At 42.0% G+C, this 26,506-nt stretch overlaps 1 protein-coding gene across 1 annotated transcript in view; it reads left to right on the forward strand.

Annotated features, from left to right (window-relative positions):
- ABCA12 (ATP binding cassette subfamily A member 12) overlaps positions 1-26,506 on the forward strand; it is a 90,057-nt gene that overhangs the window by 13,246 nt on the left and 50,305 nt on the right. Inside the window, exons 3-15 of the mRNA XM_067298732.1 lie at positions 7,097-7,244; positions 9,895-9,983; positions 11,387-11,496; positions 12,304-12,489; positions 13,303-13,481; positions 16,443-16,555; positions 17,592-17,688; positions 17,830-21,993; positions 22,653-22,768; positions 23,464-23,570; positions 24,751-25,004; positions 25,131-25,243; positions 25,737-25,861. Coding sequence (XP_067154833.1) covers positions 7,097-7,244; positions 9,895-9,983; positions 11,387-11,496; positions 12,304-12,489; positions 13,303-13,481; positions 16,443-16,555; positions 17,592-17,688; positions 17,830-21,993; positions 22,653-22,768; positions 23,464-23,570; positions 24,751-25,004; positions 25,131-25,243; positions 25,737-25,861 — 5,801 coding nt within the window. The remainder of the gene's footprint in view (positions 1-7,096; positions 7,245-9,894; positions 9,984-11,386; positions 11,497-12,303; positions 12,490-13,302; positions 13,482-16,442; positions 16,556-17,591; positions 17,689-17,829; positions 21,994-22,652; positions 22,769-23,463; positions 23,571-24,750; positions 25,005-25,130; positions 25,244-25,736; positions 25,862-26,506) is intronic.

Genomic DNA, 26,506 nt, shown 5'->3' on the forward strand with positions numbered 1-26,506 from the left:
TCAGTAGCCCTAGCACATTGTAATACTTTCTACAAAAGATAGGCAGTGTGAGTTATTAATCATAAGTGGATGCAAAGAAAGCTGGAAATGGGCGGTTGCATGTAGATGACAAACAATTTCAGTCATTGGTGTCATGAATCAGGCATGTTCTTTGTTGTCTTGACTCTGGATTTGTAACAGGACCAAGGAATAAAGTTTCAAGCATTGCTGTGCTACTGTGGGAAAGCCTCAGAAGGAACTGAGAAGGTTGTATGTAGACAATGTAGTCCAATGTTTTGCTTAGAAAGGTGGAAGAAGGGGTGACTGTAGCACTAAATATTTTCATTGTATATTTTGTGATTTCTTAGATAAATATAAATCACAGTTAATAAACAGTCAGAATTGCCCCTCTGGGTTAGACCCTCTGATACTGCTCAGGGTTGCATGAGAGAGAGCACGTCAGAACAGCAAGCACATCTTTCCACTAGAATAATCCTCAAGGGATTGAGAGTTTAAGGTTTCTTCAGCCAGAAGCTGAAGAAGTGGAATGCAGGTGGTCATATTTAATAGACACTGACAAATCTATTTGCTGTGAATTTGTCTAATTCTTTTTTTAAATGAATGTATACTTTTCAGCATACATCAGTCTGTGGCAGAGAGATCCACAATATTTTGACATTTGTGAACAAAGATACTTTTTGCCTGTTTTGCCTGCTACCTCATAATTTCATTGTTTTTCTTTGTCCCTGTTTTACGGGGAACGATCATTTACTCACCCTTTTCAGTACTGATCATGATTTTATTTGTCCTTCTATCATACTGGTGTTGGCTGTCTTTTTCTGTGCAGACAAGTCCTTCTTCCTATGATTTAGCAATGACGGAATGCACCTTCAGTTAAACACAGTACTTTCTAATGAAGTCATTTACCCATAAATGCCTTTCATTCACCAGTTGGAGAGTTGAAATTTGTATGGATTTTTTATGAACTAGGGCAAGAATGTGGAAGGACCTAATGGGTAAGGTGTATGCAGTATTAGAGTGTGGGAGCTCTGAAAGGCAAGAGAAATTTTCTCCTGGCCAAAGAATGGTGATATGACACTAAACTATGGGTAGGTAGAAAACAGGAAACATCAGCAAAGCTTTTATTAATTAATGGTAAAGGAGGAAGAAAACCTGGTTCATGTGCCTCAATTTATTTAAGAAGTGGCTGCTCATAATGGAAATCCCATATCTTTGATGTGAATAGAATGGAATATAGATTTTGTCTGGTTTTGCAGAATGAATGGCGGAGCTAGATAGGAAGCCCTGAAACCAGAAGGATGGTGTGGACATTAAAGAGAAAAGGAATGCATGCATGATATCTTGAAAACAAAAGAAATGGTCTATGTAGTTCCATTACATTTAATAGGATTTGCATGTTCAAATGATGGGGCTGCAATATAATTAGTGTCTATCAGAGCAGCAGAGCTGAGACTGGGTAATTGAGAAAAAGGAAGGTAATAAGCACACTGAAGTGAGCTGGTTGATAGTTTACATGGGAGACCATTGGCTGGTGTAAACCAGTGTATAACTGATATCAAACCTGATCATGTTCCCATCTTTGTAAGTCAAACTCCCTTGTTTCATGCAGAGGAGTAATAAGAAATACAAGAAGCGATAACCTGAAAATGCTAGATATTTAGTTTCCTTTGCCCTGGCATGGGTAATAATGGCTGTTATTAGCAGTAGGAGTCAGTGCTTGCCTCCTCTGGCACAGGCAGCCTCATTGACTTCAATCTGAAGTGGATTGTGTTAAGGGCTGCATTCATTGCGCCTTGCCTGCGATCCATTGAAATCCTCATTTCCGTGAAACGAATGGTTAGACTCAGCTAGTTAGAGCGCCTGAAACCCCAGCACAGCAAAAGCAACCAAATCAATGTGGCAAGGTAAACATGTTTCATTTGGATTTGGACATTTCAGTCAGTTTCAATTAATCTTGTAGATCACAGTGAAATAATAATTTCCATCTTTCCTGTATGACATTTATTATTACCTTGGAATGTTTCATTGTTATTACACCAAGCACCTTTACCGGAGGAAAAAAGTGTTTTGCTGATGTTGAAGAGAAATGTGCTGAAATTTCCAGCATTCAGGAAAGTAAAAGAAATGGATTTTCTTCATTTTATTCGGAGTGAAAGCAAATGTGGACATACCAGAATTTCCTGTGGAATAGAAATGCTCATTTCATTACGGATCTTGGGAGATGTGGCTAGACCAACTATAGACAGGCCAAACCCAGCCAGCCTGTGGCATGGTGAGACCTTGGCCTGTCCTGCCCTTTGGGATGCCTGTATTGTTTTCTTGAGTTTTGGTGCTTTTCTTTCAGTGTTGACAGAAAATCAAAGCACTCCACAGTGAGGGAATGGAGAAAGCTTGTATGCTTGGGATTCCACTGCTAGCAAACCCAGAAGTCAGTCCTTACTAGCATGGTACAGGTCTGGGCTCTGATTTTGCTCATACACAAATCAATTTGTCAAGAAATATGCTAGGGTAACCTCTCGGCAGAGCTGATAAAGGGCAGCAATTGGTGCAGTGTCTCCACCTCATGGCCCATAGGCAGAGTAATGAGACCCTCCAAAGGTATTTGCAGTTTTAAGAAATAAAAGATTCAAAACCAAGGCCAGTGGAGAGAATGAGATGTGATATGATGTGTTGTGGATCTGCTCTATTTTGTGACCTGTGGGATCATGCGGGTTGAGTACTACAGAGCTAGGGAAATCCATTTTCCTTGGATATGGTGTTGCTATATACTTCAGTGGGAGAAAGAGAAGCCTTCTGCAGTAGGTGAAGCTATTTATAACAGTAGAAATATTACAGGATTCATTAATGGTGGTAATCAGTGTTGTGTTTCAGATTGCAAAACCATCCCTATTAAAACACCTTCCTTTAAAATTTGTGAAGCATTTAGGACAAGTTTCCTTTAAAAACATTTCATAGTTAATGTTTATATTGTATATTAATATGGCTGAAATACTGGATGAATCTCAGCCAAGAAGGGACAGATGGTTACAAACGTCTCCTGAGGTGTATAAGGGAGTCAGGAGCCAGCTTCCTCCCCAGGCATCCTTGCACCAGTGTATGGGACCGATGCAGATTATGAATTTGAGTGGGTGGGAATAGCAGCCAGTGCAGCTCTGTGGAGTCACTGTTCCTTGCCATGAGCAAGTGGACTGAGGGAGGGAGGATGGAGCAGTAAGTGCATTAGTCTCTGGACTTGCCTCCTCCTCATCAATAAATTCTTTCCTTTGCGGGATGAGAGGGAGTTACAGGAATGAGCTCTGAGACTGTGTCATGTCCATCTGGGGCTCAGACCCCAGGTCAGCCCAGCCTCCTGCACGGTATCTTATGCACTGACTGCTTTGAGCTCAGATGGACTGGCCAAAGTCAGCATAATCAGAAGCTGAACTTCCCATGGCTGCACTGCTTAGCTTCCATTAAATGAAGTTGTTAGCCTGTGTGGCCCCTGAAGGATAGTATTTTCAAGCTAGTATGAACAGGGGGACAGGGACTTGGTGGTTTTGATGGTGGTGAGGTTGTCTGCTTGTTACCTGGGAGTGACAGAGGTCAGCTGTCACACCAGTCCTGCTGTCACACCAGTCCTGCTGCCCTGTTCTTAGCTCTGCAGGGCCAGTGCATGAAGGAGGCCATGTTCACAGGACGCCTCAGCTCTGGTGTGGCTCCTTCAGCACCATGAATTTGCCAAGCTCCTCCCTTGGTGAGGGACCGAGGGTAGGATTCCTCTCCCATCTGTAAGTGTCGGCAGGAGGGCTGCCTGTGTCTGACTTTATAGTCAGTGGAGATATCATCAGTGCAGGCAGTGGAGTCGAGGCAACAATTCATCCCATCCTGAAGGATAAACCCCTGTTAGATTTGTGTTCTTGACACAGACCAGAGCATGTCTGGGCTAGATACCCAGCGTTAAGAATCAGCATAGATCTAATTTACACCAAATGAGAATTTGGCCCACACATTGCAGATTTTTCTGCGTCATGGTCTTTTTTGAAACTTTCTTAATTCTCTAACTGCTGTTAGAGTCGAGGCCTCTTCCAGAAAAGTCCACTCTGTCATCACCACTGCTTTTGTGCCAAGAACATTCTGGGGTTACATCAGTGCACAACTGCAGTGACTCAGTGATGGACCAGGCCCTGTGGTTGTAACCAGGTGCCAGCGAACTGCTCAACATCTGATGCGAATTGGCACAGCTTCACTGAATATCTCAATTGCGTTGGTCCACTGATGTCTTCACAGGCATCATGTTGCCACCATGAGCAGAAGCACTTCCAGACGTCAGATTTTTTTCCTTCACAGTACCGTGAAGTTCATAAATTCTTGTTCCCTTTATTTTTCAGCCTGCTGATCTGCTCTTAATCTTTTGCCTGCCTGCTTAAAAAAAAAAGTTAATCATCACTGCGTTACACCACACACCTTGCTTGTGATACAGAAACTGATTGTATAATTGTTCTTGGTTCAATGTGCCGCCCTTTTGAGTCTAATTTTAAAGTTTGTCATTGCTGCTTGTCTCAAGGAAGTGTCTTCCCCTGCCCTGGATCCAGCAGGATTCCTTGCATAATTCTCTCTGTAAACATCTTGCATCTCTCCTGAGGAGAATGATGCTCCCTGAGCCCCCCATCCTGTGCTTGTGTCTCCTCTCTCACACTCAGCAGTAACACAGCTTTAGATCTCCAGGTCTCCTGAGAAACACAAGCTTTAAAAGCCACCAAACTCTGGTCCTTCCAGTAAGTGGCAGTTGAGTGGGTGCTGGGCAAGTCCAGTCTCAAATAAACTGTGAGCTGTTTACCTCATGTTTTGAATCTGTTGTATGTATCTGCCATATATTTTTGGGCCCCCTGGAGATACTCTTTCCCTTTATGATCGTTCTTCTTGACAAAGACAGGAAATCACTGGGACTGAGAGGAGCCTTTTCCTGCAGACTAAAGTGATGTCTAGGATAAATTGCTGGCCCTGGTTGTCACTGGTAGATGTGAATGGTAGTAGAGGGGATAGCCCTTTCCTTCCCAGTTCTTACCTGTTTTGCTTTCCCGTGGTTACACTCTCTATACTGAACCCCATGGCTTTCCAGTTCTTTGAAGTTGCGTTTTGGTAGAGGTGCTGATAAAGTGAGGTCCGTGGTGTGCATATTTGGATTGGGGCATGAGTCCCTTTCCTTTGTGGGAGTGAGAGTACAGAAGATCAGAAGGAAGATGAGAGAAAAATGCCAGCGTGTGCAAAAAGTGATTTTGCAGGGTTGTAATTGGTGATCTCAAAAGGCAATAGTCTAAGACGTGGCAGGGGATGTTTACAAAAGGATGCTTCCAGATTAAAGTGTGCTAGTCTGAAGTTTCCCTCATGGGCAGTGGACTAATTACACTTCAAAACCTTTAGCGTGGCGTATGGCTCGTTCTTTGGCCCGAGCACCGGAAGGAGTGCCTGTAGGGACAAGAGAGATCTTTTGCTATCCTTGTTCCTCCATGATTACTGGGAGCTGGCTTGGCCTGTCATGTAACTCTGGGTGGCCTGGGGGATGCAGCAACTATTGGGGGAGCTTCAAACAGCCCGACGTAGACAGAGCTCTAGGCTTCTCCTTTAGCGGGGTTCACCCTTTAACTTTCTGGAGTAATTCTCTGCTGAGGTACAAGGGAATCAGAAAGCCACCCAAAATGAGTGCCTTTGACCCTTGCAGGTCTCAGCAGCACTGTATGCCAAGTTGTTTCCTTGCCTGAGGTAGCACAAACCTCCCACACTAAACTATCAGCATTTGCAGTTTGACCCAGAGCTCTGCTGCTGGAGGCTTGAACGTCCCCTTTCATGTCTGGGGACCAACGCTGTTGTGCACACTCTTGGGCTGTGACCACTCATGCTGAGGAAAGCTCAGGAAAGTCAGGAAATCTCTCTCATTTAAGGCTTCCTAACTGATTGACCAACAACCATATATTCCACGTAACGCTGCTGTTCCCTCTGGGAATGTCTGATTTTTGACCACTGCTATAATTAATAAATGTAGTACAAATGTAGTACTGTCTCATTTGGAGGGGTTAGAGATAAAGCTGTGCCTGGGCTAGAGTCATAGGTCATCTGTGGAGACTGAGCAGCAAGGTAATCAATTACCCCAAGCCTGCCTGTGGGCTTTTCAGATATCTGGCTCCTTTCCATATTAGAAATAATAGCCACGTCCTTTGCCAGGTAATTTTCCAAATGATTATTTAAAATAATATGTTGCTGTGATCCGGTGAAAGAGCTTCAAGATTTATTAGTGTGTTTGTCACTGAGAGGAAAAGCAGCAAGTGAACTCTGTGAGCGGGTGGTAAGCAGCACAGGGCAAGTGGCACATGAAACACTAAAGTCTAATTGCTCAAGTCCTCCCTCTGTTTCTAGAAATGGGAGACAGGGACATACATCTCACCTCTTAGTACTGGCTGCCAGCACCACAGGTCGCCAAGCAGATGGCACTGGAGCCACTCTGTGATGGCAGGAGACCCAGGGGGAGCGGTGACAGATTGCTCCTCTCCCTTCCCTGGGCAGATCTGCATGCACTTCTCAGCAAAGAAGGCCGTCTGGTTCTGGTTGCATTGCCCTTCCTGTGGTAAAAGCTGAGACAGAGCCCTGTTTTAATAGCCTGGCTTGAAACTGAAGCTTGTGGCTTTGCGCAGAGCCTGGTCCTACCCAGTCTTGGAGAGCATGTTTTTATGGATGCTTCAGGTTAGTCTGGCCATGTGTCCAATTAAAAAAAAAAAAGGCAGAATTAGGACATAAATCTTAGGATGCTTTTGTCATTTCTTGCCTGTTTCCATCCATTTTGGTAAAAACGTCTGCAGTTGCTTTGGGACTGACAAGTATCTTACAAATAAATGGCTTGATTCTTTATTAAGTAGCCTTTCGTGGCTCTGTCAGTGTCGGGGGCCTTCTAGTGGGATTTGGGAAATGATGCTGCTGGGATGGAATAAAGGAACCTCAGTAAAACTGAGAATCAAGCCTGTGGCTTCAGAGAAGAAAATAGCACATACTGGTAGAAACAAGTGGCAACAGAGCACACATCCACATCACAATAATGGCATTTCTTTTCTTCTCTCCCTTCCTCCAGGTTATCTTGCACCCCGAAACCTTCCTAGTGCAGGTTTCTTCCCATTCCTGCAAACCGTGCTGTGTGATTCAGACGCCAGATGTAAAGGCACACCATACATGCCAGAAGATCTGCTGCCAACACTTAATGGCATCTCATCTCTCAGACTGTAAGGGAATTCGAATGATTCTGGGTGTTACAAGCTGTAGAGCAAGACTTGCTTTGATGTGGAGGGAGCAGCCATGCATGTGTGTGTTTCCCCAACAGAGTAGTCTCAGATACTTGAGCACTTAAAAATGAGAATATGGGGCACAAAGCTGGATGCTTTAAAAATGTTCATATTAAGAATAGCTCCGAGTGATGTGTCAGTTGCTTCAGGCTCTCTAGTAGAAGAGGTTTTTATTCCCTGAGCAAGATGCTTCTGATGAACCAGACTTCTCAAATCAGAGCAAAGATACTTTTTTGCGTGATTAGGGGTCAGGTCTTCAGGAGCGTCAGTCAGTAAAACTGCACTGAGAGCAGCCCAGACCATGGCTATTGGTTCAGGACACTTTGGTTAGAACTGGCAAATGTTCCCAAACAGCTCTTGCTTTAGAGATACATTTATGTTGGAGCGTCTGCTCTTTTAGTAGAGCGTTCAGACCCCAGTCAAAATGGGAGAAATGGGGGTCTTCTCTGCTAGGGAGGACATAACATATAGACAAACAAAAATGAAGAGACAGTTTCTGCCCTCAAGAGCATGTAGGTTTGTGGAGCTGGTTGGGGATTTTTTGCTGGAATGCAGGTTTTTTGAAATTGAAATGTTTAGCAGGTGCATTTCAATCTCAGTGATGTTCCAGTGGAAGCCAAGTAACATTTGCTCTGAGACATGCCAGCCAGGGATGCCTCCGCATCTTGGCTGCCTGACTCTGGCAGGCCACTGGGGAACATGGTCTGTGAGATGTGCAGCTCTAAGGCCTGGCTGATTGTCAGAGAACTGAAGATCTTGGCATATCCCATCCAAGGTCCCAGGTTCCTCATCCTTGCTTTCAGATGGGAGGCTGCTCCAGAGTGGCTATTTCAGAGCCTCAAAATCCCTCTCGGACAGACTTTGAGTCTGAAGAGCTTCAACTGGGCCACAACCCTTCCACCAGAGAGCCCATCAGACAGAATGGAGGGAGTCTGGGGTGGGTGACTCCTAAAGGGTCCTTTTCAGTCAATGCAGAGGGACTGGTGTTTCTTGGGGCAAGTCAATGGTCAGTAACTCTCTGTTGGTTAGAAGAAACCTCCTAGATGACTAAATTTATGCAAAGTGAATCCTAACCAAATTCAAGATTACAGCAGAAGAGGGCAGAGCCATACAGAGACTGGATCCCTGGATTCCTAGCTCTTCAGTCGCTTACTCAGTGTCATTGTTTTCCTAGGGCATTTTAAACAGTGGTTAGTTTGGGGCCTTGAAATGAAGAAATGGGAACCTTTAGTGCTAAAGCTGGAGGTCTTCCATGGGCTTCAATAGCTATAGATCCTCCTTGCTTTCTGGTTTTGGTTTCCATACAGCTGCTTAGGAAATAACTGTTTTTGCTGGCAGCTGAAAATCAAAGTTTTCTTCTAAATTATAGCTCAAGTCACGTGATTCTTTAATAAGCATTGTGACCACTGTTGATGCTAGAAGTTAGCTATGTAAAAAGTATCACGCATCTATGTGAGTATACCTACACTTGCATGGTCAACGTTAGTCTTAGAAATATGTTGTATTCTAAAGAAAAGGAACCCGCATTTAAGTAGCCAGATCAAACCTAGCAGGATACAGCAGAATATAAAACCTTGGCAGAAGGTTGGCTGGGCAAGAGAAGGCTCCAGAAGCCAATGTGAATAGACTCAACTCTCCTACGTGAGCAGGATCAGCCAGGGTGAATTTGTGATGAATGCAAAATATTTTAGCTGTGACCCTTTACTGTCTGGAGGTATTACTGGGCAATATTCTAGAGTTTGTAATATTCAGCTAATAACCCAGAGTGGTTTTTTTCCCCCATTGTGCAACTCACTGAAGCTCTTACTAAACATTTTTTTAACTTGCCCTAAAACTGTTTTTTACCAGTGGCCAGCAGAGAAAATAGGCAAGATTCTCACCTTTGGTTCTGTTCCCCAGAAGCACATACTGAGGAGTGCAAAACATGGCCATTTGAAATTTCCCTCAATAAAAGGGAACTGAAGTACAAAAACTTAGCTCAAGACCAACATCTTCCACCCTTACTTTTCCCCTGAAGTGAAATGTTTGGAAAGGATGAAGTAAGGTCCTGATGTCTTGAAGGATTTCTCAGTACAGGCATGCAACCTGCTGTTATACCTTAGAGCTGTCTCAGTTTACATCAAGGCCTGTCTGCTCAGCCAGAGTGTCCTTAACAGTGCCATGAAGATCTGCACTGTTTTTTCTGCTGAGCATGTGTCAGTGGAGGACAGAATATGACCTGATACAATGAGGCCTTCTTTGCAGAACTGGGAATTTGTTTAAGGTTAGACTAAATATACATTTATCAAACCTTATCTGTCTCGGGTGGGTTGAAAGTTTTGTCAGTGGAGAGGCATCAGGAATGAATGCAGTCCCCTCCATCTCTTTAGTGTCTGAGAGCACTGCAGTGCATTTCCCCCAAAATGCACAGCAGTCCTCTAGAAGAAACCAAACTTCTGCCCAACTCAGATTTCAACACACCACCTTTGAAATTCTGCTGTAGACCCGTCCTGAGTCATGCAGTAGTTAAGCGTAAGCTTAATCATAAGAAACTCTGAGTTATTACAAGGCTCTTTTTTTTTTCTCCCCCTCCCCCTTTTCTTTTCCCCAGTAAGCAGAAGAGATCGACTAATGTGGGCAAGGACAGCCACCCATCACCACAGAGTGCTGAGGTTCCTAAAAGCAAGAACACTTCGCTGGGTAGGTTGCTCAGTGCAGCATGCAGAAGGCTGATCTTTTAAAGGCTGATATTTTGAAGCTCTGTGGACAGAGATGCAATTCTTACAGCACTCCTAAAATGATTTGTGTGTTCTTTACAGGCATGTGACCATGTCCATGGCATAAGTGTAAATTCTTGGGAATAATTACAAGTAGCTGTCTGTAGAAAAGACTCAGAATTTGGCCAAGAAACCAGGATTAAATTGCTGTGCTTCACAGGAGCAATATGAGATCACAGACTGGACATTAATTAAAGACCTGGATATTTGTGGAATATTGCCCTTTTATTGCCCACAAATTGTCCATAAAGAGCTTATTATTTTTTCAAATGTATATTTTATTCACAGTTATCCAGCAAATAAGTCTTCTTCTGTGCTACAGTGGATATTTATTGTTACTGGTGTTCTCCTCTGATGTGTTTCTCTTTCCTGAAGGAACTTTCAGGCTTAAATTTTGGAAAAATCATTACAGTTATTATTTATTGATGGTAATGGCTAGTACTATCTGCAAGCCGTCATGATGGATAGTCATTTCTCCAGGGAGCTCACAATCAAATGAAAGATTACAGATTTGCATTCTGTGACTGTTCTGCCCCAGCCATTCACTGTTTCAATTAGCATTCCTGCCAGTGCAGTCACTCTATGGTGTTTGGGCAGAGAAAGACAGCATGTGAAAGGACTCAAAGCAGAGGAATGAAAAAAATCAGTGAACAGCTTTTGCAGAATGACTTTTTTGCCCATTTTGATGGACATGGATGGTCAGGAAGGGACTCAGTTATGCCTCTTATTTAAAAGAAAAAAAAAAGTCATAGCCTCAGCTGGTGCAAACTGGCATAGCTCCTTTGTTTTCAGTGAGCTGAGTTGTTTTGAGAGTACGACTCAGTGCAAATGTTGGCTTTGGTGTGTGTCAGCTGGCGACCTGGCAGTGTTGCCTCTGTGCATAGCAGGCAGCAGTGCTCCGAGTCTGTGTTGGAGCCGTTTCTGAATAACAAGTACCACCCACTGGCGCCAAAGACGCCTGGAGAACTCTCACTTGCAGGGCTGTCGACTCAAGCTGATGTGGGCTTCCTTGCAAGACTGCCAGTGTCTCTCTCTGCATGGAGGAGCTGCAGGACTGGAGAAATTGTTTAACTGCAAGCAAATAGTTAAATGCATTTGATTTTAAAAAGTTACAGAAGGAAATAGTATAATCCAGGATTTGATTACATCAGAAAAAAACCTTAAGTAGGTAATTATGGGATGCCGTGGGCTGTACCTTTGGAGACAGATTAATGATGGCATACCCAAAGCTGTAGTCACTTACCTGTCCTGTGTACTGGTATGACGTAGCAAAGAGGTTAAAAGTCATTAAGTAAAATCTAGTGATTCAAACTGTTACTATTGCAGCATTTGAGGATTTGGTATCTCATGGAGAAAGCACCTTTCAGAATATTTCATCACCATCCAACTTGACTTCCAGCATCAGCGTGTTCAACCAAATCTTCCATTTTGGAAAGGTAATGTCTGAATTTACGTTTATGCATTGTCACATTTAAAGAGTTAAAAGCCCAAAATACCAACATACAGCTTTTATGGCTTTAGGATCTCCCCTGTTATTTGAATGTGCTTTATTTTGGGAAGAGGAAGACCTTTGTTGTAGGTGGGCTTTTAAGCGCCATGGTGAATTTATTATCCTCTAAGCAGAAACCAAATATACCAGACGCCTTGGGACACGATACCGTGAATGACCAAATACCGACAGACTATACCCTGAGATATTTTGCTCAAAACTTCTGTGTGAGTTAAGGCAGCAGGCTATTCCAGAATGTTTAGAGAGCGTTTTCTCTCATGTGAAATTAAAGATGCAATGTTACAGGCTTTGCCATTGAATTCATTATTTGCCCACAATACTCGTGGAGTGATATCAGAGGCACTGTGTGTTTATTGCATAGGTAATTGAATAACTGTAGGAACAATTCCTCTTTGTAACAAAACCTTGGTATCATTTAATGACACCAGTATGCTAGAAACATTGCCATTAATGGGTAGATTAATAAATATCTGAAATATGCTTATGTTTTCATATTACTGCCTACAGTTACACACGCATTTCTCTTTATATATGAGGCGTTTCAGGGATTTCAGTGACATTGTTCACTTCTTAAAATTCTGTATGTGCATAGTTACTTGTAAGGACGGTGCTTTTCAGATCCCTTAAAAACCCTTTCTACTATCCCTTAAAAATGTCTCATCACTATATTTGAAACCATCCCAGACAGAGTATTGTTTTAAAACTAGCGTCTAATGTTATGTCTTACTTTTAGAGTCAGACGCAATATTCAACGGCAGCAAATCTCAAAGTCATTCTGTGTGAGGTCTTATCACGCTATACAGCACGTCCTGGTCTCACTGAAGGGAAGATGGCAGCCAGTATCCACAGGACATTCTGCTTTACCAACTTGTCTCTTTTAGAGTCATTTACCGAAGAGTTCAGAAATCAGCTCTCTCAGGTGAGTATCTGGGATCTTTCCTAACATCTGCGGATGTTGGCTGTGATGGTTCCCACACTTTATTGCAGACTTTTGGAGGTAGAACATGACCCCATATGACTAGGAATAGCTCATTTCCACACCAAAGTACTTACTGTGCAGGATGAGGCTGAGCTAATTCTTGTGAATGGGATTAGCCCAAACACCTTAGAGTTGAGCAAACAGCTCTTGAGGAAAGTCAAGGACAGCCAGACATCAGCTAGTGTCCATTGAGAGTTCCTCACCATGCCTAGTTTTTTTTTTTTTTCCTCTCCTTTATTTGCCTTCCTGCAGTGACAAGTAGATAGAACAGTGTAAGAATATGGCATAAATAAGAATATTTAAAGCTAGGGGAGGCAATAAATTTCCTCCTGTATTACATCAGCCATATAACTTCATCCGATAACTCCTGCATCTGATCCAGCAACTCACGACCGAGGCAATACTTGTCTTTGGGAAAGCTATATAATTAAAGCAAATGGATCCTTTAAAAGTAATGCCTTCTTTTTTGCTGGGATGAGGACTGATACTCATTTTTCTTATATTTGCAGTCTTTAAACTACTTGGGATGTTCTGAATCTTAGGGCTTGTCTATACAAAGTTTATTTTACAGTCATCTAGAGTGTAAAGGTAAAGCACGGTCACTCTGTCCATTATTGTCTGTCACTAGAGTCCTTTGAACCTATTGTTTGTTGGATTGTGTACAAGTGCAGTGCAGGCTGAAAAACCTAGAAAGGCTCACTGGCAACAAGGGCTCTTGCGCTTAAATAATTTCTTGCATTGTTATTTTTTAAGGTGCGACTCAACCCACAATACCAGGCAGTGTTTGTCAGTGAAATGGTCTCGTTTCTATTGCTCGTCTCTCAAGTGCAGAATGACACCTCTTTGTGGCATCTTCTTTTGCTGGCCCCAGATGTGTTTCAGGGCAGCATGCAGCTGCAAGACATATTTGATTACCTTCAGAATGCAAGCAGGTAAGAAGGCAGAAAAATGCCAGGAGGGGCACTGAAAGCCTGATGGGTTTGCATATTGAACACTGAAGACAGGTCACCTCTCATCAGCTGGAAGGATGTTAGCTTAAAAGCATGACTTGTTTCTGTTGGGTGGTACGGCTCCATACTAATGTATCTCTGAAGGTCTCTGCAATGAGCAGTGTTTTGACTTTCACTGACTCTTCTGTCACTTTTAAAACGGGAGCTTGGCTGTGAAACTTTAGTTGTCTTCCAGGATACTTTGAGACACTGTCATGTGTGTGTGCAGATTGAGAGGCTGGTGGGCAACGGCCCTTGTCTTTGGTTGAAGAAAAGGCCTCCTTGTTGGATAATTGTTCTGCCAAAGACAGCAGCTGGCCACTTCCTTCCGGAAAAGCTTGGAGCCAAATTCAGGTTACTTTGAACACCTCAAGCATTTGTGGGGGAGGCAGAAATTCACTTTAAAAGAAATTGATTACCTGGTTTACAGCCTTTTTATCCTTCTAAATTCATCCCAAGAAAGCAGAGAAGAGAGGGACTCTGGTTCTTAGCATATGGGGCTTTGAATGCGTGTGACTTTAAGGAGAAGAAAATACCAGTTATGTTCTTGCTCAATGGTTATATGAAAAACAAGAGCTGGCTGAGCTCTGTAAACTGCATTAATTGACTATGCTGAAATATTTGATGCTGTCTGCGGCTAGGACAATGAAAACTTCTACAGGAGCGTAGCCCTATAAACTCCCTTTCTTAGTCTATACTTGGGTTAAACTCTCACTGTTCTCTAAAAGACTTGAGTTACCTAGGAGATTGGGTGAATCTGTCCTGAATCATCTATTGTCTATGACTGAAACTGCTAGAAATTATTCTGGATAGTCCACTTGTTACAGCACATGGAGGAAAACAGACATCAACTGAGTGTCTTTTGACTTTTTTTTTGATAAAAGAAGGCCTTAACATGAGCGGTTGGACAAAGATGCAAGAAGTGGTTGTAGAAACTTTGCCACTCTGATTACAACCAGGCTTGGAGGAACTCACTTTTCATCATTGGCATGTTGCTAAGGCACTTTAAAACCCATGCCGTTAGTATCTAGGTAATTTGCCATCCTGCATTGAGAAAAATATTTGTGAGACCTGATGTTCTTGTTCTTAAAGAAGTCAGTATCAATGATGTGGCAAGAATTTTGACTCTGTTCAGACATGTTTTGTCTTTTCTGCCATTTCGGTCGCAGGATTATTGCATTTGTCCACATTTACTGGCTTGTAGAATCAAGCCTTAAAACCCGCACTGTTTGACTGCCCAGGAAGAATTAATATTTACTCTACTGCTCTGCTTTGCTCTTCAGCTGCAGAGCTGGGCAAGTTATCATAGGCACAACAAATAGCCACAGAGAATTTCATCACCAGACCTCAGTGCTTTTTTGCCTAGCATGTGGCAGCATAAATGCATGAGTAAACAGTTATTGCAAAGAGATTGCACAAATAATATTTTTAATGATGCTTACAAAATCACGTCTTGGCTAGCTGGGCCGTGTCTTTTACAGACACAGTACTGACCTCCTAAAGAAATAGTGCAGAAGGAATTTTTTGTAGTGGTAAAACAAAGATGCAGAAGAAAAGAACTTTTGCTCATTGTGACATCCATATTAACCATGTGATAAGTAGCAACACCACAGTGCAATAGTGATTTCAAAGTCATGACTTCTACAATAAGTTGAGGAGCAAATTTTATTACTCATGCAAGCCTGATTTACAGACAGAATTCACAAATGCTGTTGTTGGTTGCTTTAAAATAAATTTCCTGATAAGCTTGTAAGCTGGACTTCTCTAAAGCACATATCTGCAAAAGTCCTAGAGAGACTGAAATAGAAGAGCACCAGCAGCACTTGTTTCCCTGTTTGCTACCTTCTGGTCTGTATAATTTGCATCCACTTCTGGCAAGCCTGTGCCTCCCTCCTCCTTAGTTGTGCCATTGCTTAGCTAAAAGTGTATGGCTTGTAATGGCAGCTTCTTCCCCCTCTGAGACTCTTGCTAACAAGCACCTCTGCAGAATGAAAATGGTGAGCACCGAGTCCATAAAACCTGCATGGAGACATTATGTTAAATGTGGAGAAGAGAGATTCCTATGTTCTCGTTGGCGATCTGTTCTCCCAAATCACTATGTATTTATTCCTGCTGCTGAAATCAGCTCAGCTAGGTGCTTTGTGTATCACCTGCAAAAATTCAGGCAGGCGAGGGACTGTGCATTTCACAGTGACCCTATATCTACAGTGAAGAGCTACTCTTTATATAGGAGAAGCAAAAGAGACTGGTAATCACCGTGAAGTTTTCAATAACCTGCGCATATTGAACAGACATTCTTTTAAATGACTTCCTCTGTGATACAGTAAGCCAGATAATCAGCTTGTTCTTTTCTAAGACTGAAAAACATCCCTTGCCTCCCTGTCAGCCTGCTTATTACAATACAAAAGAGGAAAGAAGGAGAATCTGAAATGGTAACAGTTATTTGTGATTGCTTCTTCCATCCACAGATCTTGTCTCCTAGGTGTCCCGGCTCTCCCTGGAGCCTTGTCTGCTCTGCTGCTTGGTTTCTTTAGGAGGAGATTCAGTCCCAGCAGTGAATCACCAGGATGGCACATCACTTGAGTGTTTTCTAAGCCCCATTGTGAGGATTTTAGTGGCACATAGGTTTTGCTTGAACCTTTGAGTAACTACATTGCATGAGTACAGCATGTACATTTCTGCCAATGTTACCACCATGGCTTTCCTTCAGAGCCCTTTCTGTTTGTGTTTTGTGCACAATCAAACAAATAATTAAGAGTAGGGGTAATGTCTTCTCTGTCAGATATTTTAAGAATGATAGGCTGCACTCCAGCTGTTTCCTATTTGAACACTTGTTTTATTTTCCCTCATAAACCTGGAACCACAATTTATTTTCATTGTTGTTTTTTTTTTTTTCCCCTATAGTGTTGTGCTGGCAGCTCAAAATGTCTCTGCATTGTTTGTGACTGAAGACAGATTCAGAACTGTTCAAAACAGGGTTACAGATCCTCTGTTTTCCCTGAACTGCTCCGAACAAGGTAAGATTCCTCCACATAGTTGTATCTGTTTGAAAACCTGTGGTGCTGAGGAGAAGCAAACTGCAAGCTAATAAGTAACCATCCTGATTGCATACTGTTCAGGGCAGGGCATAATGAATTCTCCTTTCAAATTTTAACAAATGTGAATAAAATTCCTCATTTCAAATGCAGAAATAAAAAAGCATGGTTTTGTCACTAGCCAATCAATTAGCATGAGTTTGCAGTCTCAGTGGAAATGGGCAGTGGTACCTTTTATCTTCAGTTTTTTGTCAAAATCAGCCTCCAGTTGTGGGTTCTGTTGAACTCACCTGACGGGCTCACAGTGGGGGGCTGAGGCTGCACAACAGGCTATGTATATCAGGATTAGCTATTCTGCTAAACCCCTTTCAGCTTACAGCAAAGGCACGACCCTAGACATCCACCGCTGCAAAGGTGCGGCATGTAAAGACGATAAGGACAGATTGGTAAATGCCATCTATTCTCTTCTTGTAGTTCAACGGAGGTTGTGGAGGTTGGTGTTGATAAGAAAGCAGCAGATTGATACAGTGTAAGGAGGGAAAAACATGTAGACGCAGCTAGTGAGAGGACTGGACATGTGGGGATGTCAAGACGAGTGTAAATAGCTATAGGAGACATAGATGATGCTGCAGTCAAAGCCCAGGTGCAGGTAGTAAGAAAGCAGACCTATGAAGGGAAAGAAACACAAACTGCATAACATATTAGTTCAGTTTGTGCTGTGTTACTGATAGCAAGGTGCCCCTAAAGCAAAAGAGCTTCATTAGCACCCAGATCATAGGGGCACTGAGCTGTTCCTGGCATGCAAAATCATTTCTACAGCAATAAGTAGCATCCTGACTTCCTACTGAAGGCCGTGGAGAGTTATACCCCAAAAGAGCAATCAAGTTTCTAACCATGATCTTGTTTCCCATCATAGGAGCCTAACTTCAGACATGCATGTTTTCATTGACAGTTTTGCCATGTCATTCTTTTCAATTTCCAAACTGATATTCATATCTTTTTTATATATCTCTTGTAGATAAAGAAAAAAGTTTGGTGACCAGAGATATTTGTAATCTCTTTGTTAACTGGAAAGACAACCAGACTTTAGTATCTGATTTGGAGGAAGTTCTGAGGTAAGACACTGCATGAAGGGATATTATTATATATAATTATATATTGTTATATAATATAAGAGTATAATTCAAATCTTTGATCTTTGCTCTAAATCACTTGCACTGATTTTGTATTCTCTAAAATACTTTTTTTTTCCCCAGAAAGTTAAAGTTACCAGAGATTGGTGGAAAAGATTCCAAGAGGTCCATTAATTCAGATGATTTAGAAGCCATACAAAAGTCTCTATATCGTTTAAAAGGCTTTGAGAAAAAAATGAATAGAAGTGTATTAAAAAGCTTAAATTTATTCAGGAATTTAAAGAATGAAACATTACAGAAACTGTATGCAATTCTTGAACTGGGAATGAATCCACATCATTATTATAAATTAAAGGAACCATATAATAAGGAAATAATTGATGAAATCTATAACTTCACATCACTGCAATTACAGAGTGATTTTAATGGGACTTCCATTTTCAATACAATGACCCAATGGAAAGAAATTCAGAGTGCTTTAAAATTAGCTGCAATGATTTGGAATCCAGATTTGTTAAATAATTCTAATTTTAGTACAGAGCAAACTAAGGATGCTCTCAAAATTTTACTCTCCACTAACATGCTGCCATTTTTGGAAGACTTAAGAGACCGTTTAAATGAAATGCAAGAAATACCATCTTTGTTTTCTGACTATTTGCTTAAACCTGTGTCCTACAAAAACTTTCCAGACCAGCTCCTAGCTCTCCAGAAGATGTTTTTTATAATGACAAATACAAACTTAGGTTATCAGTACCTACTGATGCCTGTGTTCGAACTGATGCGGAAAGTACAAAGCTCCATGGGTGAAGCCTGGTGGGATGAGTTGAATGTCTACTGGCGCATGGGGGAAAAACTGAGATCAATGAAGTGGAATATCACAGGCGTCATGGCTTATGGGCAATTTTTAGATGTATTAAACAGCCATTTGCATAAACTGAATAATAATTCAGACAGTTTTTTCAGTGAACAAATGAATCGACTGTCAGAATTTGTAACAGCCGTGTTTAAAGAGTTTGGGGAAAACTCTGAAGTAGCCAATATCTCACTGGTCACTCAAGCCGTACAAAAGACCTTGTACATATTAAAAGACTTACAGCTGCATTACAATGTCAGTAAATTAAAATATATAGATCTGTTCTTTAATTTTGACAATCAAACCTTTGAGAGATTGTCTGAACTACTGAGGTTAGGAATGAAAATCCTTCATTATACAACTGCAAATGAAGCTTCCAGTGAAGGAAAAGTTAACCCTGTCTATAATTTAACACATCTTCTACTGCAGAAGGAGTTCAATGAGCCTATCCTACAGCACAATACTTCATTAGAGGCAAAAGTGATGGATCTCTTACATTTAGCCTTGATTCCTTTCTTTGGTAATAACAAGAGCGATTACAAGACACCCCAGAACTGCTCTGCTCAAGATGTTCTCCACATAGCACTTCAGATGCTGTTTGAAAATGCCACTCTAAGTGAGTCCCTAGCCAGGAGCTCCTGTGAGCCCCTCTTTGCTTCCATGGGTGTGGAGAGTGGAACAATGCACAATGAAACCTTTACAAAAATGTTTCAACTTGCCATAATGAACCTGAAGCTGTCTCCGGAGTTTGATGTTGCCTACGAGCACAGCAGTGAACGTTTTTCCAAGGAGCTGTCGTGTATCATCCAGTCTTTGCAGTTTTCTCTGAGTTTCCTTTCAAAGTTAGACCTTGTCTCTGAGCTTCATAACTCTTGGATACAGGAGAAGACAAAAGCTCTGACTGCTCTTGCGGAGGGGCTGCTGTTGAGTAATGCATCCTGCCCTATCCCGGTCCTGCAGGATGTGGGTGGTGTGCTCCCATCACAGCTTTTGAACGTCCTCGTTCCTTTCATGCTAAACGAAACAGGTTTGAATTCTCTAAATTTCTCTGGCAGCCCAGCAGACTGGCATAGGCTGCCTCTGTTTTCCCATCTGTTACCGACTTTTTCCGTTTGGAACAGTAGTATATATGAACTGCTACAGATGCGTGGAAGAGCTTCCGACCAGTCTGAATGGAGACATTTCTCCCAGCTGTGGAATGCCACTGGCAATGTGTTGACCACCAAATGGAACTTAACAGAAGTGGATGAATATGTGAGACTTCTGGAAATTATGAATAAAGCTCTAATTCTTGTCGACATTGGGGTAGCTCCCAGAAAAACAGAAGTATTTCAGATCCTTCGTAATACTAGTGGAGGAATGAAATTGTCAGATCTGAAAGATTTTTATAGTTCGTTAAAACTCTTTTTCAATTTAACTTCTGCTGCAAACAGCACAGTGGACTTAGAAAGAACATTTCAAGAAATTGCCCCACTGTATGAGATTGCTGGTGAAAGATTGTTCTATCCTAATCCCTATGGGAAAGAAAACCAAGATGTTCTAACTATGGCTGTAGCGATTTGGAATCAGATCATTTTAAATAGGACTCATTTTAATACAGAGAAAGCATGGGAGATTATCAAAATGATAGCCCTTCATGCAATCCCACTTGAAAACATAGAGGATTATCTCAGCACAAATGAAGAAATATCATCATTTTCTGATTTCTTGTTGACCCCCATAACTTCTGAAAATTTTGCAGAACAGCTCTTGGTCCTTGAGCAGCTTCTGGCTGCCATGGCAAAGGTGAACACCAGTGATCATTATTTGCTATTCTCTTCTTTGTCTAAACTAATGCAAAGACTCCAGAGTTCCTCTCACGGAAATGAGGGGAATGAACTTCATCGTTTCTGGCAGATTGCTGAAATACTCCAGTCCATGAACTGGGGCAGCATGGACAGTGTCACTTCCCAATCACTTCTAGACATACTGCAAAATCAGTTTAAAACCATGAAAAATGATTCCAGTCTTCCTTTCAGTAAAGAAATAAAGCAGCTGGTAAACTTTTTATCTGCCATATTTGAGGTGTATGGTGAAGAAGACTCCAGAGGAGCCAACATCTCCATATACTCACAAGCCATACAAAGGAGTATATTCTTTTTAAAAGATGTGCAGAAAAGTTATAATATCAGTGAGCTCGAAACTATCAATCTATTACTTAATTTTTATAGTAAATATACTGAGAGGCTGTTTGAAGTATGGAGAGCAGGAATGAAAATCCTTCATGATACCAACTTAAACAAAACACTGGAAGAAAAAATGAACATTATCTATCATTTTTCACATTGGCTACTGCAGAAGGAGTTCAATGAGCCTATCCTACAGCACAATACTTCATTAGAGGCAAAAATGATGGATCTCTTGCATTTAGCCTTGATTCCTTTCTTTGGTAATAACAAGAGCGATTACAAGACACCCCAGAACTGCTCTGCTCAAGATGTTCTCCACATAGCACTTCAGATGCTGTTTGAAAATGCCACTCTAAGTGAGTCCCTAGCCAGGAGCTCCTGTGAGCCCCTCTTTGCTTCCATGGGTGTGGAGAGTGGAACAATGCACAATGAAACCTTTACAAAAATGTTTCAACTTGCCATAATGAACCTGAAGCTGTCTCCGGAGTTTGATGTTGCCTACGAGCACAGCAGTGAACGTTTTTCCAAGGAGCTGTCGTGTATCATCCAGTCTTTGCAGTTTTCTCTGAGTTTCCTTTCAAAGTTAGACCTTGTCTCTGAGCTTCATAACTCTTGGATACAGGAGAAGACGAAAGCTCTGACTGCTCTTGCGGAGGGGCTGCTGTTGAGTAATGCATCCTGCCCTATCCCGGTCCTGCAGGATGTGGGTGGTGTGCTCCCATCACAGCTTTTGAACGTCCTCGTTCCTTTCATGCTAAACGAAACAGGTTTGAATTCTCTAAATTTCTCTGGCAGCCCAGCAGACTGGGATAACTTGTCCACACTCTTCAGTATGGCGCAGAATGAGCTCCACGTGAATGGCTTGCTGCAGAGACTCCAGAGTGCCTTCAACCTCACTGAATGGAGTTATTTCTTAAGCATCTGGGATGCGGTTGACAGTGTGCTAAACACCAAATGGAATCTAACAGAAGTGGCTGCCTATGTGAAGTTGTTGGAAGCAATGGCAAACAGTCCTGCCAACAATGTATCAGCTCTAGAAATTGTAGAAGCCAGTCGCTCCATTCTCAAGAGGCTGAACTCCTCTGAGCTGCTAAGTGGATTGAATATAGGTTCCAGGTCAGCTTCTCTCTCCAACAAAACTGGTTTTGACAGTGTGTTCGACATTGTTGCTCATCACTTCATTGTTAGGGCAGAAACCCTGTTCAACAAGACCCTACCTTGGACTCAAAGTGACCGAATCCTGTCTCCAACCAGTTTAATCACACGGTGAGTTTGGTTTTTGGGTATCATAACTGCCATTATGGGTAGTGAACACCGCTTACTTCTGGCAGGAAGAGTATTTTAGTTTCTTCCAGTGGAGCAACTTTAGCCTGAAATCTAACACCGTAATTTAGGACTCCAGATCTAGCATGGGGTGAAGCAAAGGACAAGAAATTTATCTTTGAAGCCACAGAATGGAACAGGCAGCTGAAAGTGAGACTTTCAAAAATGCTCAGTGTTTGTGTGTCTCAGTTCACAGTGGGACCAGGGTCCTTTAGGAAGTATGTCCACTAGAAGCTGGGTTACACCAATGGTAAGCTTTTTAGAAGACCCTTCCTTGTGGTATGACTCCTTAGCTTTTTTTCCTCAGTCTCCCCCAGGCATGGCTTTCCAACTATATCTCTCATCTGAAGTGAACCTTTCAAGCCTATTTTCTTGTCTGTATGGTTTGAGAGTGAATGACAGCTGAGGCGATAACAGAAAAAGTAATTGATGAAATAAAATTGGGAGGGTACCCACTTAGGAAAAGTCATGAGACACATGGCTTTATCTGGAATTTTTATTTACAACTGCCAAGAAGCAGCATCTATGCAGCTGACAGGTCACACAGTAATATGCCTGTTTCTGAAAGAGAAACTCAATTTAAGCTCCATCTTATTTTTCAGATTTCTATTTTTAGAATTTGAAAACACCATCCTACAGGTGACAGTGAATAACAGCTACAATCCTTACCTGATGTGTTTAATAAATGCCACTGAAATTGAAGACAGCAAATTGACAGGTAATCATGATTTCATTAATGTAGTGGGACCTAAGCTGGAGTGTGGTTGTGCCTGTCTTTTCAAAGTGTTTTGTCTAATGATGGGAAAGACAGGTGCCATGCATTTTCACCTGCTGGCAATTAGCTGGAGCTGTGAGGCCTCAGGAAGGCACGTTCCTTTTTGTTTGAGTTATGTCACATCGTGGATAGAAATTTTCCATCCAACTATATCCAAAAAACGTGTACTCTTTGCTATGGGATGACAGTCTGCTGACACTCAGATAAAGAATCCTTAAAAATAGAAGCCTATATTCCCTTCACAGCTTTATGTGCCCTTAAGATGGCAGCAGGTATTTTGAGAGTTAACATATTTCACATAGATATTCATTGTATATGCTTATTGTAAAACCTGAGAGGTTTATCTGCTCACAGAGGTACTGAACGTGTCCAAAGGGTCAGGCATAGTCACAAGTCCTGTTTCTAGTGTGGAGTAGATTTCTTTATGGGAGCAGAGCACCCACTCAGACTGGATCAGAAGCTCACAATCTAGGTCTCTGAGTGTGATTTCCTAGGTCCAAAGCCATGTGAATTTGGTGGAAAATAGATGTGCTCAGTAGGCCTCAGAGACAAAGTGCAGACATTGCCAGGTGTGAAGTTTCCATAAGTCCACTTTTTGTCTAAAGTAACTTTTTTTTTCTTTTTTTAAACTCCCACAGAAAACATCACACTGCTTTTGAAGCAAACTCATCTGAAAAAGGACCCTTTCATGCAAAATAATACTTCTGAGAAACATTCATCCATACCAGAGCTCCTGAAGCTAAAAGTGAGTCTGCTTAAAATGCTGACTTGAAGGACATCCCACAGTGATACACAAATGTGTAGTGGAGGTTTAGAAAAACAGCTGATAGAAGGCAGGACTGAAAATCTGTTTTATGTCTGCTGCCTGTACTTAGAGGTTGCCATTAACCTGGGCTGAGAAACTTGTCTCCTATACCAGCCACTACCCAGCGTGCACCCAGGTTTCAGAGAAGGTAGAGGTATTCCTGTCCTCCCAGCCTGTTTTATAGAATACTTACCACTAAGTGCCACTAAGTTAGTTACTGCTATGCCTACTGAGCTACACCAACTGCAGCATGGCCGGAGTCCATGTTCCCCAACATGCTCCCTTAGTGCTAGATGTCTCAAAATAACGGTTTCTGAGATTAAGCACCTAAGCAGTACTGATTCATGGATTTCCTCCATCAGCTTTGGATTTAGCAATGCCTCATTTGGATAAAATGCTGTTTACACCATTCCTACATATATAGTGTATATATGTAGCCCTATAGTATTCTACTTCTCTCATTCAGACCCTTTTTTTAAAGGGCATTGGTATGCCCCGCTGTTGCTGCTTAATATTTCCACAGCAGTAATACCATGAGTCTTGATGTGCCATGTACTCATAGGCACAAAACAGAACACCGTTCTTGCCATGAAAGACTGATAATCTAAATAGCAATGACAGACAAGAGGGAAGCCCAGAGTGTGAAGAGTAGGCAATGGATTGCAATTTTATGCAGCAAGTAGCCAGAGGTGGAAGTCCTGACTTCTAGCCAACTCCTTTTCATCTGCTCTAGTAGGGAAGGCCATGTGGTGTCCAAAAAGCTGAATCTACTGCACAAGGTGATTTGTTTGGTTTCTGGGAAGATTAATTGGTCAACAGGTGAGTCCAAGTTGGGTATTGCTGTGTTTGTACGTTGGACAGAGGAAATGGTATGGTAAGGCTTGCAAGGTTTGTTATATCCTGTGCAGTGTTATGTAGCTGGGTCTGCTACAAACTCATGCAGGAATGGTTGTTGTGAACTGTTCTATCTGAAACCTTCTGAATGAACTAAATACAAAAATATTTAATCCTAAAGAAAAATGCAAAGGAGCAGCTAGTTTTTTAAAAACTTGCCCTTTATAATTCTGTCATCTAACTGGTGTCTGTTTATTTCTCTTCCTTTTCAAAATTGCATTTAAAGATATCTCGCCTCCGGGATCTGACAGCACTTCTTTGTGACTATGAGAGTTTTAAGTCAATGCAGCATATTTGCCATCTCCCTAGTGTTAGCTTTGGAGAACTGTGTGAACAGAGTCAATCTCATGAGCAGCTCCTCCGCACTATTGAACTAAGCAATCAAATTGTGACCAATGTACTGAATCGCAGAAGAGTTTCTCAAGAGCTTCAAGATATTCTAATTGGGGATGCCACAGACATCCAGTCGCAAATGAAGTGGTGAGGTTATCTTTCTGAGTTATGCTTCCGTAATACTCTGTTTATGAAATGATTGAATGGCTTCTTGCCTTCTTTTCATATTCCCCATTTTACTTGTTTGTTGTTTTGTTTTTTTTTCCGATTTAGGTTTCAAGAAAATGTACCAGAAATTGCTTTCTTTCAAGAGATTCCTCAGTATATGACTACTTTGAATTCCATGTTGAACATCACTGGGAATTTAAGAGATACTAGTGAGCAAGGTATTTTCCCGTATTTACTTTACAATGTTGGTTTGTGAACATCATCACCGATATCATAATTTCTGCTGGCAATCCCAGGATTCATTTAGCTGTCAGGAAGAAGCAGTCTTAATGACATAAGTGTACACAGTTTCCTTGGGATCCTTTATCTAGGATAATTCTAGAGCCAATTCTAGACTGTCCTTTGTTTTCTGCATTGCCCAAAAAAGCCCTGTATGCTGAAAGCCCCAAGCCTTTGATTTGGGTGAAGGATGGAAGTGCTGTATATAGCTGCCGATGAAAAAGCTTGCAGGAGACAGTCATAAGTGCTAGGTTTTACAGTCAAGTTGTCCACTGTGAGCTTAAGATGGCAGGTCTAGGGATAGTGGGATCTATGCCCCTGGGTATAACATTAAGCAAATTTTGCCTAAACACAAAGTCCTTTGTGCTTGAGATTGCTGTATGTCTGGAGAAAGCTGTAATATAAATTGGTTTTTTTTGCATTGCTTTACAGAAAAGTTAAGAGAGATGTTTAAAAATGTGGACCAGCTCAAAGAGGATCTCAGAAACACAGCAGGAATGTCCACAGCCAGTATTGATGCTCTTCTGGAAGCATCTCTCCCGGAAAACAGCACTCAGGTAAGTTCACTGTCATTCTGCTGGGAGGTCCCCTTGATTTTACCTTTCGGACTGATAAATCCATGATTTGCTGGTGAATGCAGCTGAGCAGATCACTGAACACATGATAGTAGAGAGGCATATATGATCCCGCAGGGACAGACAGTGTAGCACGTTACAGACCAAAAGTGGCCATCAGGTATGGAGTAGGAGAAGTCACTAATGTCAGTTCAGCTGCTGGAGACCGAGAGCCATATGGTGTCTTTGGCTGTCACCAGTAGCTGGTAAGCAGCCACACACTGCTTGGTGAGTGATTGCTTGGATCCGTAGCAAGGGCACAGTTCACTGTAACAGACTAATGAGGACTAAGTGGGGTCCTCAGTGCTGAGGAGTCCTTGCAGTCCGGATGGAAAAGCACAATTCTAACCAGGATTCATGAGAGCAGTCAGGGATCCAAAAATAGCCTCCCAGGGAACAGATCTCTGTAATGAGAGATGAGCTTGCCTTCTTCAGCCTCCTGTGCAAGCAGAGCTCCGGATGCTTTTCCCCCTTCCCAAACACCTAGTCTGGACTGAGCCCCAAACAGCACATGCTTTTCCAAACTTTGCATGCGTCAGTCAATAGGAAATTGAAGCCATAAAAGCCTTTATTGCTGTGCAAGCTGAC

Source organism: Apteryx mantelli, chromosome 6, assembly GCF_036417845.1.
Source record: "Apteryx mantelli isolate bAptMan1 chromosome 6, bAptMan1.hap1, whole genome shotgun sequence".
Classification (NCBI taxonomy): domain Eukaryota; kingdom Metazoa; phylum Chordata; class Aves; order Apterygiformes; family Apterygidae; genus Apteryx; species Apteryx mantelli.